General features: G+C 41.3%; 1 protein-coding gene across 2 annotated transcripts in view; it reads right to left on the bottom strand.

The window, feature by feature from the left end:
- Positions 1 to 5,433: 5,433 nt before the first annotated feature.
- Positions 5,434 to 14,807, bottom strand: part of paip2b (poly(A) binding protein interacting protein 2B) — an 87,103-nt gene continuing 77,729 nt past the window's right edge. For both annotated transcript variants that reach the window (XM_052038947.1, XM_052038940.1), the window contains exon 4: positions 5,434 to 11,299. In XM_052038947.1, coding sequence (XP_051894907.1) covers positions 11,243 to 11,299 — 57 coding nt within the window. In that variant the 3' untranslated portion in view covers positions 5,434 to 11,242. The remainder of the gene's footprint in view (positions 11,300 to 14,807) is intronic.

The raw sequence follows: 14,807 nt of genomic DNA, 5'->3' as shown, positions 1-14,807 counted from the left end.
ACGATCTACCTTGTTGTGACCTTGCACCTTATTGCACTGCACTTTCTCTCTGTAGCTGTGACACTTTACTCTGCACTGTTATTGTTTTTACCTGTACTACCTCACTGCACTCTGTACTAACTCAATGTAACTGCACTGTGTAATGAATTGACCTGTACGATCGGTTTGCAAGTCAAGCTTTTCACTGTACCTCGGTACAAGTGACAATAATAAACCAATATAGCCATGACCAACTTCTCAAAACACTTCTTCACACTAGATGTGAGTACTACTGGGCAATAGTCGTTGAGGCAGTTCACCCTGCTCTTCTTGGGCACCAGTATGATTGATGCCCTTTTGAAGCAGTTGGGAACCTCCATTTGAGTAGGGCATTGAGTACAGGAGTTGGGATGTTATGTTGAAGTTGTAAAAGACGTTGGTAAGCATTGAGCTCATCATCATGAGCATGGACCGGACGGCGGTATCAGGTAAAGGCAGAGGTAGCGGCATTTTGCTTCATGATTAACTCATTGTGGTGCATAGACATGGTGGTTGTCTCAGTCCTGCTCCCATGACCTGGAACATCTGGCGGTTAAGTGTCGTCCGTTTTATCTGGTGAGGGAGTTCTCTGCTGTTATCCTGGTAGTGGTGTACATTCCACCCCAGGCAAGTGTCAAGCTGGCACTGGAGGAGCTGAGCACTGTGATCAACAGTCACAAGACAGCGCACCCTGATGCCTTCCCAATCATTGCGGAGGACTTCAACCAGGCCAGCTTGAAGAAGTCTCTGACAAACTACCATCAACATGTCACCTGTGGAACCAGAGGAGCCACACACAATCACTGCTACAACACAAACAACACTTACTGTGTCATCCCACACCCACACTTAGGCAAGTTCGATCACCTGGCTGTACTTCTACTCCCGATAAGAAGGCAGAGACTGAAGACCACAGCACCAGTGGTGAGAACTGCGAAGGTATGGTCAAGAGAGATTCATCTTCAGATCTGAATGAATATGCCACGGCTGTCACTGACTTCACCGAGACCTGCATGGATGAGTGTGTGCTGTCAAGAACATATCGGGTTTTCCCAAACCAGAAGCCATCGAGTCATAGAGCACGTCACAGAAACAGGCCCTTTGGCCCATCTAGTCCATGCCAGCCTGGTTTCCTGCATCGTCCCATCTACTTGCACCCAGACCCACCATACCTCTCTATCCAAACTTCTCTTAAATGTTACAGTTGAACCCGTATCCACCACTTCTGCTGGCAGTTCATTCCACACTCACACCACCGAGTGAAGTCGTTCCCCCTCTGATTCCCCTTAAATATCTTACCTTTCACCCTAAACCTATGACCTCTAGTTCTACTCTCACCAAACCCAAGGGGGAAAAGCCTGCATGCATTCACCCTATCTATACCCCTCATAATTTTGTATACTTCTACAAGATCTCCCCACATTCTTCTGTGCTCCAGGGAATAAAATCTTAACCTATTCAATCTATCCCTGTAACTCAGGTCCTCAAGTCCTGGCATCATCCTTGTAAATTTTCTCTGTACTCTTTCAAGCTTATTGATATCTTTCCTGCAGCTAGGTGACCAGAACTGCACACAATACTCTAAATTCAGCCTCAACAATATCTTATACAACTTCAACGTAACATCCCAACTCCTGTACTCAATGCCCTAATTTATGAAGGTCAATGTGACACAAGCTCTCTTTACGACCCGATCTACCTGCAATGCCACCTTCAAGGAATTATGGATCGGTATTCCCAGGTCCCTTCCTTCTACCGCACACCTCTGTGCCCTACCATTCACTGTGTAAGTCTTACCCTGGTTTGTCCTCCCAAAGTGCAACACCTCACACTTGTCTGCATTAAATTCCATCTGCCATTTTTCAGCCCATTTTCCCAGCTGGTCCAGATCACTTTGCAAGCTTTGATAGCCTTCCTCGCTGTCCACTACGCCCCCAATCTTGGTGTCATCTGCAAATTTGCTGATCCAGTTTACCACATTATCATCAAAATCATTGGTATAGATGATAAACAACAACTGGCCCAGCACTGATCCCTGCAGCACACCACGAGTCACAGGCCTCCAATAAGAGTGACAACCATCTACTACCATTCTCTGGCTTCTCCTGCTAAGCCAACATTGAATCCAATTCACAAGATCACAAGACAAGGGAGCAGAAGCAGGCCATTCGGCCCATCGAGTCTGCTCCAAGGAAAAGGGAAAAAGAAATGGGGAATGGGGAGAAAAAAACCTATTCTAATCCCAATTTCCAGCCTTATCCCCATATCCCTTGATACCCTGACTATTTAGATATCTATCTATCTCCTCCTTGAACGCCCCCACTGATCTGGCCTCCACTGCTGCACGTGGCAAGGAGTTCCACAAATTCACCACCCTCTGGCTAAAGAAATTTCTCCTCACCTCTGTTTTGAAACTGTGCCCTCTAATTCTAAGATTGTGCCCTCTGGTCCTGGACTCACCCACCAAGGGAAACAGCCTAGCCACATCTACTCTGTCCTTTCCTATCAATATTTTAAATGTCGCTATGAGGTCCCCTCTCATTCTTCTGTACTCCAGTGAGTACAGTCCAAGAGCCGACAAATGCTCATCATACGTAAGCCCTTTCGTTCCTGGAATCATCCTCGTTAATCTCCTCTGAACCCTCTCCAACATCAGCACATCCTTCCTAAGATGTGGGGCCCAAAACTGCGCACAATATTCCAAATGAGGCCTCACTAGTGCCCCGTAGAGCCTCATCAACACTTCCTTACTTTTATACACTATACCTCTCGAAATGAATGCCAACATAGCATTCGCTTTCTTTACCACCGATCCGACCTGTTGGTTAACCTTTAAGGTATCCTGCACGAGTACCCCCAAGTCCCTTTGTACTTCCGTACTTTGAATTTTCTCTCCTAGATAATAATCTGCCTGCTTATTTCTGCTTCCAAAGTGTACAACTGCACATTTCTCAACATTGAATCTCATCTGCCATTTCCTTGCCCATTCTCCTAAACTGTCTAGGTCCCTCTGCAACTTTCCTATCTCCTCAATACTCCCTACTCCTCCACCTATCTTGGTGTCATCCGCAAACTTAGCCACGAAACCATTTATTCCATTATCCAAATCGTTGATGTACAAGGTAAAAAGGAGCGGTCCCAACACCGACCCCTGCGGCACACCACTAGTAACCGGTAACCAACCAGAACGAGATCCTTTTATTTCCACTCTTTGCTTCCTGCCAACAGGCCAATGCTCCACCCATTCTGCTATCCTACCCGTAATTCCATGACCTCTCATCTTATTAATCAGTCTCTTGTGAGGCACCTTATCGAAGGCCTTTTGAAAGTCTAAATACACAACATCTACCACCTCTCCCTTATCCACCCTACCTGTGATTTCTTCAAAAAACTCCAATAGGTTGGTCAAATCCTGAATGCCAAGTGACTTAACCTTCTGGAGCAGCCTCCCATGTGTGACTTTGTCAAAAGCCTTGCTAAAGTCCATGTAGACAATGTCCACTACCTTCCCATGATCAACCTTCTTGGTAACCTCCTCGAAAAACTCTATCAGATTGGTTAGACATGACCTACCACACACAAAGCCATGTTGACTATCCCTAATCAGGCCCTGTCCATCCAAATACTTAAATATCCTGTCCCTCAGAAAACCTTTCAATAATTTATCCACATCTGACATCAGGCTCACTGGCCCTGGATGAACCAGGAGATTCAGTCTGCTGAGGGCCAGATCTGTGGCATTCAAGACTAGCAATCCAGAACCCTACAGGAAGTTGAGGTACGACCTATGGAAGGCCATCCTGAGAGTGAAGAGGCAATTCTGTTAAGTTAAAGAGTCACAACAGATGCACAACAGCTGTGGCAGGGTTTGCATGCCATTACTTCAAATTCGCTGACGACACGGCTGTTGTTGGACGAATCACAGGTGGCGATGAGTCAGATTACCAAAGTGAGATAGGACACCTGGTTGAATGGTAAAACTAAAGAGCTGATTGTTGACTTCGGGAAGGGGAAGGAGGATGAACATGCACCAGTCTATATTGAGGGATTGGCAGTGGACAGAATCAGCAACTTTAAATTCCTGGGGGCTAACATATCCGATGACCTGTCCTGGGCTCAGCACACAGACAATCATAAGTGTGCCAGTGTCTTTACTTTCTTAGGAGGTTCGGCATGTCACCAAACACTAACTTCTACAGATGTACGGTGGAAGTATCCTGACTGACTGCATCATGGTCTGGTACAGCAATTCGAATGCGCAGCAACGCAAGAAGCTGCAGAGTAGTGGAATTGTCAAGCCAATACATCATGGGCACATCCCTCCCCTCCATCAGTAGTATCTACAGAAGGTGCTGCCTGGAGAAGATTAACAAAGATCCCCACCATCCAGACTATGCCATCTTCTTGCAGCTATCATCGGGCAGGAGGTACAGAAGCCTGAAGTCCCACACCACCAGGTTCAAGAACAGCTACTTCCCTTCAACCATTCAGTTCTTGAACCAACCGGCAAAACCCTAATCACTGCAGTTCATAAACACTCTGACCACTTTACACTAAAATGGACTTTTTTTTCTAATTGCATTCTTTTCCTTGTAAAAATTCTGTATAATTTATGTTTTCTTTGTGAATGCTGCCTATGTGACGCTATGTGCCTGCGATGCTGCTGCAAGCTTTTCATTGCACCTGTGCACACATGGACTTGTGCATATGACAATAAACTCAACTTTGACTTTTGTACAGCAGGGATAGGGAGAGGATGTAGAGATTTACTATACAGTACATGTCTCAGTGAGGGGTCCACATCACAAAATTTACTTGTAGATCCAGACCACCTTAGACTTTCTCAACCTTGAAAGAACCTGCTAAAACAGTGCACGAGCCCCTCACATCCACTGCAGCTGCAGTGTCAAGTCATTAAGCTTGACCAAACAGGTAGCTCGAGGGTCAGGGGCTATCCTAAACCTCAAGGTCCTTCCCCAAAATAGGTTTCAGCATCTGAGTAAGAGAATTACTACACTGTTAAAAATCCACTCACAACCTAGGGGAGGATCACCAATGCAGTACTAGAGCAAAGGTTACTCCAAAGAGGGTCTCTTGCAGTCATTGCTTACAATGAGCCAAGTACGATCTTGCCGGCACAGTAATTGGTTAAAAAGTGGAACTTCACAAGAATGAAAGATAAATAAACATGGGACTGAGAAATAAACAAGGATACACTGATGGGGTGAGAAAAGGAATGGGTGGAAGCCTATGGAGATATAAACATTGATAAATGCAATGCTTGTCTCGGTACTGGACTAAGATGCTCTTGTGCAGTATGCTTCATAATACGCTTCTTCAAATGTAGGATTATGATAGTTTTGTCTCGGTAAAATTCTCTTTCTATAAGCAGTTCAAGAAAAACACTAAACAAAATTGTAAATTACAAAGTTTATTCCACACTTGTGTCAGATAATTAACAATAAACAAAGGCGATACATCCGCAAACACATTCGGATAATACCCTCGTCTCGACAAAATGCTGAGAACTCAATTTTTTTTAATACAGAAATGGTATTAATACAGAACTGTACTGGCAACTGTGGTTTAAACAGACTTGACCGCAGGAGTGACCCAACCCATTATTTACCAGGCAGCAAAACAGCAACAATGATACTGTGTAACTGAAATTTATGGGCCAAGTATCCACTACCAATAATACACAGCGGCAATTTAAAGGCTATTTGGGGAGTGAGGGGCAGGGCTGAAGGTTATTTCTTGCTAAAATAGATCCTAGATAATTCCCAGTGAAATGGGACGTGGAGAGTTGAGTTACAAGGTCCCGCAGTTCACCACTTAGAAATTGGTTAGGGAGTGGCATTGGTAGGTGCCCAGGAGCCATAAGGAGAGTATGATCTGAATTGCACCTAAACCAACAGAATTAAGGTTCAATCCACCAAATGCCATCTTAATTATTATCATCGAAACTGATTTGTAATGGACACTAGAGGATTTTGAGCTTCAGCACAAGCAAAATGAGGTTTGTAAGCAAACTAATCAGGATATTGCCCTGCCCCCATATGCATAGTGTTGGTGCTAGATCTTTCCAAAAAAAACACAGCCAATCAGCCAAGTAAATCAGACACAATATGTTCCTATGTTCAACTGAGGTTTTCTTTTAAAACTTAAATATTTTGGTTTCATAAGCTTAACACACTGCTTTAACAGGATGATACTTCACTTCCCCCCTCCCTATTTTTGGCCATGATTGACTTGTAATCATTTTCACGAGAGAAAAACTTGCACTTCTTTAGTGCCTTTCACAACCTCATGACTTGCCAAAGTGCTAGAAAGCATTTGTTGATGTATACTTTCTGTGGTAATGTCAGAAACATATTTAATTTCCACGCGCAGAGGTTTTCTAAATGTGGTCCTCAAGCATTGAAACGAATGAAAAAAAAAAGCCCCCTCTAAATGTCTTAAGTATCCATTGACCCAAGTAAATAGCAATTTTAAAGGTTAATTTAGTTATTAAGCTAACACAACAGGTAAAAGGGTCCAGAATTCCAGCACCAGTGCCAATTACTCCAGTTATAAATTTTGAAATGTGAATCCAAAGGTACCAAGAGTCCCAGTCCTTTTAAACCATCTACACTAGTCCAGCAGTCTTGTGTTCTAGTATTCTTTTCATATGCCTATATGTAGGTGTACCTTAATGAGAAATGCTGAATTATTGCATGCATATCTTGAATGCATGGAATACTGGCAGGACGTAAAACAGCTGGTATTAACAGTTTTAAATTAGGAAATAAAACTGGGTATGCATAACCCTTGTGCGACTCAATGTTAGCTCTCTGCCACATGCTGACCTGTTCTAAAGCACCAACTCACCCTTCAGGCAAATGGTTATCACTGTTGTACATACAGGCAGTAAATAAAAGTCAAAGGTAATATACATAAAGTATGCACAGAATAGGAGAAAAGAATGCTATCATCTATAAAATTGTTTATGAAGTTGAAACAAATCTGGTTAAAAGCTCAGGTAACTTGTAACATAAATTTTAAAAAGACACAAAAAACCCCTTTTTCCTCCAAATTTGCAAAGAAAATGCAAGGCCAAGTGCAGGATAGGACAGAATGTTCTCTGACTGGAGAGCCTGTTTGTTTGCATGGGCAAAAATCACAAAAGGAACAATATTAAAACTCATGGATACAATACAGCAAAGTTCCACAATTCTCAAAAGGATCAGGTCGTCAAGTGGTGCAATCAATTTAGAAACTCAGTGCAGGTGATACGAGATACAAAACTGACTTTTCTTGAGCAGTATCTTATTGCTCCTCAGATGTTGGCAGATTTACAGAATGTGGCTAAAAGGGAGAAACGCCTGCCAATTTTCTTAATAAAGCTTCAACAGATCTAATATATTCAAAAATAAAGTTAGTCTGTGCAGGCATTAACAATATTTTTGGGTGACTGCTAGAAATTTTTATAAAACATTTTTAATGGCAAACAGATCTAGAAAAGATAATTGAATCCTATTTTATTGAAAAGTGATACCCATGTTCCTCTGTAGATTTGCTCCATTCAACTCAATCTGACAAGTCCCAGTTAGCATTACGTCAGGAGGAACTAAATTTAGGATCATTTTTAATGGGCAGCCTTCCAATTAAGGATTCAAGATGGCAGGGGCTGGGGATTGGTAAGAGAAAGGATGGTTGCTGCACATTTTTTTCTTAAACCCAAGAACTTATTTAACACAAGGGTGTATTAAACAGGTTACTTGTTCTCCATTTCCCTATGGATGACATCTGAGTTAAGCAACAGTAACTGTCCTAATCCACTGAAATTCATGCATTAAGCTGAATTATTACCCCTGAAAATTTATGATTGGAAATATGTATAACTGGGCAGATATTAGCAACACCCACTTTCCTCTTTTTTGACAGATGGGAAAATTGAAAATAAACAGAATTGATGAGCAATGTATATAGAGTTGACGACTAAAATGAACAGCTCCAGCAAAGAGAAGTAAAAACCAACATTTAAACCAAGGTTTGCTTTAAAAAGACAAGATAATAACAAGGTGGATATTTCATCTGAGGGATGGTTGCTGTACCAGTACATTCCTCTCCTGAACACCCTACCATTTTTAATCTTCAATTAATTCTTGAATATTGTCTGTTCGCATTATCTACACTTAATTCAAATATGACCATTTTCATAAAAGATAACCAACCAAATAAAAACTGTCTACTAAACTGCAGGTCAGAAATACTGAATCCAACCAAGCTTCGTACATGAACACTTCCATCAAGACCAGACAAGATAAGGAACTGGATGGCATATTCATAATATTTCTTCCTTTGTCTAAGAATGCATGGTGAGGTAGTAACACATCCACTGCAGAGATGTGTTAATTTGGCAATCACCAAAAACAAATTCAGGGCCTCTGGGCAATTACTTTATTCACTGGGCCACCAATGTGACTAAAACTCAACCTTTACTCCAATGACATGGCTGCCAATCATCCAGATTGAAGGACTGAAGTGTGTTTTCCAGAAAAAAGGTACTAAACAAGGTTTGTGCTTACCAGAAACTCATTTGAGCACACAAAAGTGACCACTATTCAACAGTAACTGGCAACTTCACTCAGCGGAAAGGTCCAGAGCAGTGGTGAGTGTTGCTTGCATGAAGGTGTGATGCAGCTACATTATAAATGAGCAAGAAATGCCCAACACTGGAGTGGAATGGGAGTTTCTTCAAGCACTAATATAATATGAACGTTAAAGAACAGGCCTAGTGTGGTAGGACAGCAAGGGGAAAACATATCACGTCAAAATAGGGACACAAATATTATTTCCATCTTTAAGGGCCAATGATTGGTTATCCAAATTACCATCCACCCAGTTTGTAAAATTAAAGCATTTCAGCAAGGGCTTTGATGTACAGAAGACATTGATATTAAAGATACTACTGAAGCACTGTTTAATATGGGAGTCAAGGAGTTAAAAATGGATTCAATATGTTACAACTTGATATACTGTAATAACAATATCTTTAAAAAAAATCCTCATTTATTAAAGTGCTGTGCTGAAATTTCTACCATTGCTGCAAATTCGGAACCAGAGTGGGTGGTGGAGGAGAGTGAATAAAAGACCGTTAGTGTGCAGTCAATTATCATGCTAATTGCCAAAGTATTTCTCATAGCGATTGCATCCTAGATATCAGAGTTCCTCTCAGCACATTTCAGCTGCAGAAAAAGGAACTGATAAAGCCTATGGTAATAACTGGTTGTGGCAGGGAATTGGTACATTATATCACAGAGAAAGTGTTTTAAAATGGGAAAACTATAATTATATTATTAGTAACAATATAAACTGACATGAAACTTGGGAAGAAATACTGCAACTCCAATACTTGAAACCAAGGGAAAGAGTTAGCAACAGTGAAGTTGGATCCACAAAGAAAAAACCCTGCCCATTGAGTAGTAAACTACAATACCATTGAACCCAATTTCATTTCGCACAGAAAAGGTCATAACCAAAGCACCAAGGCTGCCCACCATCCCACAAGTGATGTTGGACTGGATTAATATGGAACATTGACAAAGGAAAATGGGCATCACAGAAGGTTTTCAAATTGTAAACTGTACCTCCATTGTTCCTCTCACCATAACTGTTTTTGTGCCTGTGAAGGAACACCAGCGATTTTGAATGAATTTAATTAATAAAGTAAGCTACATTCCATTCCCTCCCACCAAAGCACAATGTGTAACAATAATATTGGCATCCCTACTTCAATCAGAGTACCTGCAAACCACCTTTATACCACCAGGTCTAGAACTTGCACATCTCCACTACACAAAGAATATATTCATGATCTTTTTAAAAACCACGTTCAACCCTTAAACTTCCTTACATCATACTGATAAAAGCTGAAGAGTGGCCTAGTACCTTATTGGTTTTTTAAATAAAAGTCTATTTTCCAGTAAATTTTTCTGTTGCACTCACTTGCATTGAGACCAAAAGAGAAAAAGAAATCTAACTCTTGAAAGGAGCACCATCATCTTCCCAGGGATGGACAGAGAGAAAGAGATAGTGAGTGAGCGAGAACAAGCATGAGAAAGCAAAACACACAAGAGAGAACAAGACAGACAAACAGTGGTGCCATGTTCACCATCAAGGCAGGCACAAGCAATGACCTTTTGATGAAAACTGAAATGAACTGGATCACCATGTTAGGTGCTTGCTGGTCAAAAATGCTCTTGGCTGAGCATTAGTGCACTCTTTACCGTGAGCAATCCTTTTGTCCTGACTCCCACCCCAAACAGACCCTACCCCATTATACAATTTTGTAAAGTGCAACCCAAATTTTTTTCTCAGCAGTGAAGCATTTCCCCATACAATCCCATTCCAGACAAAAAAAATCCCTTCTTTAAGCCTGTTTGGGCTGCACTTCAAAAAAAAACCAAGGAAGATGCATATAGTTTCTAAACAAAATATCATAATATGCATTGTAACACATTTAGCCTCCAGAGCATTCCCTTTACTGGTAGTGTTATTTTAGGATAATCTTGTAGACAATAAAACTAACTACCTGCAATGGTAGTGGTAATACTGTTATACTTATTTTATATCCATCCCCCAACCCCCCACCCCACCTTTATAAGGCTCATGTATTTGGAAGAAAAGGACATTTATAATCAGGCAGTAAAAGAGCCAAAGCAGTGCATGTTGGGTTCCAGCAGTTTGTAATTTTTCAATTCTTATAGAATCTTTTTTTTTGGCAAAGTGCTTCTGTTGTTTTGCTTACACCAATTCATAACTTGTTTATTTAAAAAAAAGGGGCACTGTCACCTTAAATCCATCTTTCAAGACATGCAAAAGGTCCCTAAACTTAACAAGTTTCTGGCAATTCATCTCCTTCCTCACCTGCCGAACCATGAGACCAGTTGTTTTAAATAGCAGACCCATTGTGATACGTGGCAAATGGAATACTATACAACAGCCGAACCCTTGCACATACCAGAAATTGTGAAAGGACCAAGTTATTTTTGCAATGAAGCTTAAAAAAAAAGAGCATTCAATCTAAACAAGTTTCGGCATAGGGAAAGGGAGAGGGTGGGTAATCCAATAGCATCTATAACCAATTGGCCATCCTAAAAAGTGACTCGCTTCACAGTGTTCAGAAATTGTATTTTTTTGCTTCCTCCAGTAGAGGGCAGCCTACAAGACTCTCAAAATTTCAGTACTTCACTCCAGGAACAAATTCCTTGGCGTCAGGATTCAGAGTACTTTTACTCTAGAGGGAAGAAAGAGGAAACAATTAGATTCATTTGAGTTAGACAGACACAAAGTCATTTTGTTTTAAACTGCAGAAACAGCCGACAATAACATCCTGAGTGGGAAGGAAGTGTTTCTTGATCTAGAGTCATACAGCACGGAAATAGGCCTTTTGGCCCAACTGATCCATGCCATTCAAGATTCCCACAAGCTAGTCCTATCTGCCTGTGTTTGACCCATACCTCACTAAACCTTTCCTTTCCATGTACCTGTCCAAGTGCCTTTTAACTCAATGGCATAGATATATCAAAAGTTATAAGATAAGATTATCTATTAGTCAATGTACTAAACGCACAGTGAAATACATGTTTGCCAAGAGTGTTCTGGGGGCAGCCCGCAAGTGTCGCCACGCTTCTGGCACCAACATAGCATGCCCACAACTCCTAACCCGTACGTCTTTTGGAATGTGGGAGGAAACTGGAGCATCCAAAGGAAACCCACACAGACATGGGGAGAACGTACAAACTCCTTACAGACAGTGGGCTGAATTGAACCCGGGTCACTGGCGCTGTAATAGCATTACGCTAACCACTGCACTACCGTGCCTTTTACCCAAACCAGATCAGCCAAAATTAAAATCCAAACCGGATTTGATCTCTGTACCAAAGGAGGGATATACTTGCCAGATTGATTCCTAGATGAGGTGATTGTCATTGTCATTGAGTAGGATTGTTCTCCCCTGACTAGAGTTTAGAATAATGATAGAGGATTTCATTGAGACATACAAGATTGGCTGCTGAGGAGTTGTTTCCTCCAGTTGCAGAACATCGGAACATGGTTCCACAATAAAAATTAGATCCAGAATGAAGAGAAATTTCTTTATAGACCTGGTTGCAAACCTTTGGAATTATCTACTCCAGGGGTTTGTGGATGCTCAGTCACTGAGTACATACAAGGTGAAATCGACAGATTTTCTGATAATGAATCAAGGGATTGTGGGGATTAGAGTGGTTGGGGGGAGAAATATGGAACTGAAGTACAGGTTCAGCCAATACTACTGAATGGTAGAGTTGACACTTCTCTTTCTAATGTTGCTTATTTTAGTTTCTCCAACCAGAGGAAACAGCTTCTAGGTATCTACCCTATCACATTATTTAAATCATTTTAAGCATCTTAATTAGATCATTCAAATTTCAATGTTTTCTACAATAGTTTAACCTTCACAAAAGTCACCCTTTACATAGTAGCAGTTAAAATGGCTGGGTATTCTCGTTTTCTGAGATTAAACCAAGGCCAACTCAATGTAACTGCACTGTGTAATGAATTGATCTGTACGTGACAATAATAAACCATGCCTTCCATTACTTTGTGTTTGGTTACACTATGAAGCTTCTTTCACCTTATCATACTTTATCAAGCCAGAAAACATGAAATGCTGGCCACATGAAACAAAAAAGTCATAGCGTCCTATTGCATGGAAACAGGCCCTCAGCCCACTGAGTCTGTGCCGATCATCAGCCACCCACTTACGGTTGACAGACACAAAGGAAAAGGTAGTGCTGTTAATAAGAAATGATGTCAGTAAAATAGCAAGAAAGGATCTTGGCTCATCAGATTTTGATATAGAATTAGAGGCAGTTTCAGGTAAACTAAGCAGGAAGGAGCAGAAAAGTTTGATGAGAGTGGTTTATAGGGGAATATCATATACGAGGTGCATAAGACAAAATAAAATCTCTTTATTAGTCACATGTACATCAAAACAGTGAAATGCATCTTTTTGCGTAGAAGTGTTCTGGGCGCAGCCCACAAGTGGCGCCATGTTTCCGGCACCAACATAGCATGCCCACAACTTCCTAACCGGTACGTCTTTGGAATGTGGGAGGAAACCCACGCAGACATGGGGAGAACGTACAAACTCCTTACAGACAGCGGCTGGAATTGAACCCAGCTCGCTGGCACTGTAATGGCATTACCTTAACCGCTACACTACCGTGCCTGCCAAGGCATAAGGAAGGAAATTATCAGTGCATGTAACAGGGATAATATAGTAATCATGGGGGACTTCAATCTATTTATATATTGGGGAAATCAAATCAGTACTAATAACATAAATGAACAATTCTTGTAACATATGCGAGGGATTTCTATATCAACACAAGTCATGGAAACATGGGGAGATGCAGCATGGAATCAGGCCTTTGGCCAACTGAGTCCACACTGACCATCAGGCACCCACTTTTAACTATTCTTCCCCTAACCTATTTTATTCTTGTCACTCTACCACTAACCTACACACTAGGAATAATTTGCACTGGAGAGAATGCAGAGAATATTCATCAGGATGTTGCCTGGATTAGAGGACTTTAGTTATTGGGAGAGATTGGATAGGCAGGGCTTGAAGTGACCTGATATAAATATATAAGGTTATGAGAGGCATAAATAGACAGTCAAAATATTCTTCTCATGGTAGAGTTATCTAAAACATGGGGGCATAGGTTTAAGATGAAAGGTAGGAGTTTTAAAAAGGATTTGAGGGGCAAGTTTTTTTTTAAACATGGAGTGGTTGATAATCTGGAACATCTGCCAGAGATGGTGGTGGAATCAGACACAATCACTATGTTTAAGAAGAATGAGACAAACACGAATAGGCAAGACATAGAAGGATACACAAGAACATAGGAAATAGGAGTAGGTCATCAAGCCTGCCCCACCATTTAGTATGATCATGGCTGGTCTATGCTGGCCTCAATTCTTCTTACTATATTTCGCCATATTCCTCGATCTGTCAACTATTTATCCACCTCCACTTTAAATACTTGTAATAATCCAGCTTCCACCAGCTTCTGCGAGAAGAAACTTCTATGTACCTCAGTTTTAAATGACCAGCCCCTTATCTTGTAGTCATGTCCCCTTGGAGAGAGTGCCTCAAGGATTAGTTCTCGGCCCTTAATTATTTACTATTTATATTAATGAGGTTCAGGAGAGTGCAGAGTGCAAGTTATCCAAGTTTGTTGATGACATGAAAATAATTGGAAGGGCCTGCTGCAATGACAATAAATGGACTCTACAAGGGATATAGATAGCTTGAATGAGTGGGCAAAAACTTGACAAATGGAGTTTAATGTGGGGAAGTGTGAGATCATGCACTTTGGCAGAGAAATCAAAAGGCAGTCTGTTATCCAAATGGAGAGAGAATGCAAATGAGTGAAGTATAGAGGGATTTAGGTATTCTTATCCACAATTATAAGTGGGAGGGTTTTTAAAAGTATGATGTCAAGAGTTCAGGGCCTGCATGTTCCCGTTAGAGTGAAGAGCAAGGCTGGCAGGTTTCAGGACCCCTGATTGACGAGAGATATTGAGGCTCTGGTTAAGAAAAAGGGGGTATACATTGCTCATAAGCAATTGGGAACCAGTGAATCTCTTGATGACTGCAAGAAGTGTAGGAGTGCACTGAAGAGAGAAGTTTGGAGGGCAAAAAGAGGATATGAGAGGGATCTGGCGAGCAAGGTGAGGCAAAATCCTAAGAG

Source organism: Pristis pectinata, chromosome 2 (genome assembly GCF_009764475.1).
Source record: "Pristis pectinata isolate sPriPec2 chromosome 2, sPriPec2.1.pri, whole genome shotgun sequence".
In the NCBI taxonomy this organism is placed as follows: Eukaryota; Metazoa; Chordata; class Chondrichthyes; order Rhinopristiformes; family Pristidae; genus Pristis; species Pristis pectinata.
This window is presented reverse-complemented; position numbering and strand designations above follow the sequence as displayed.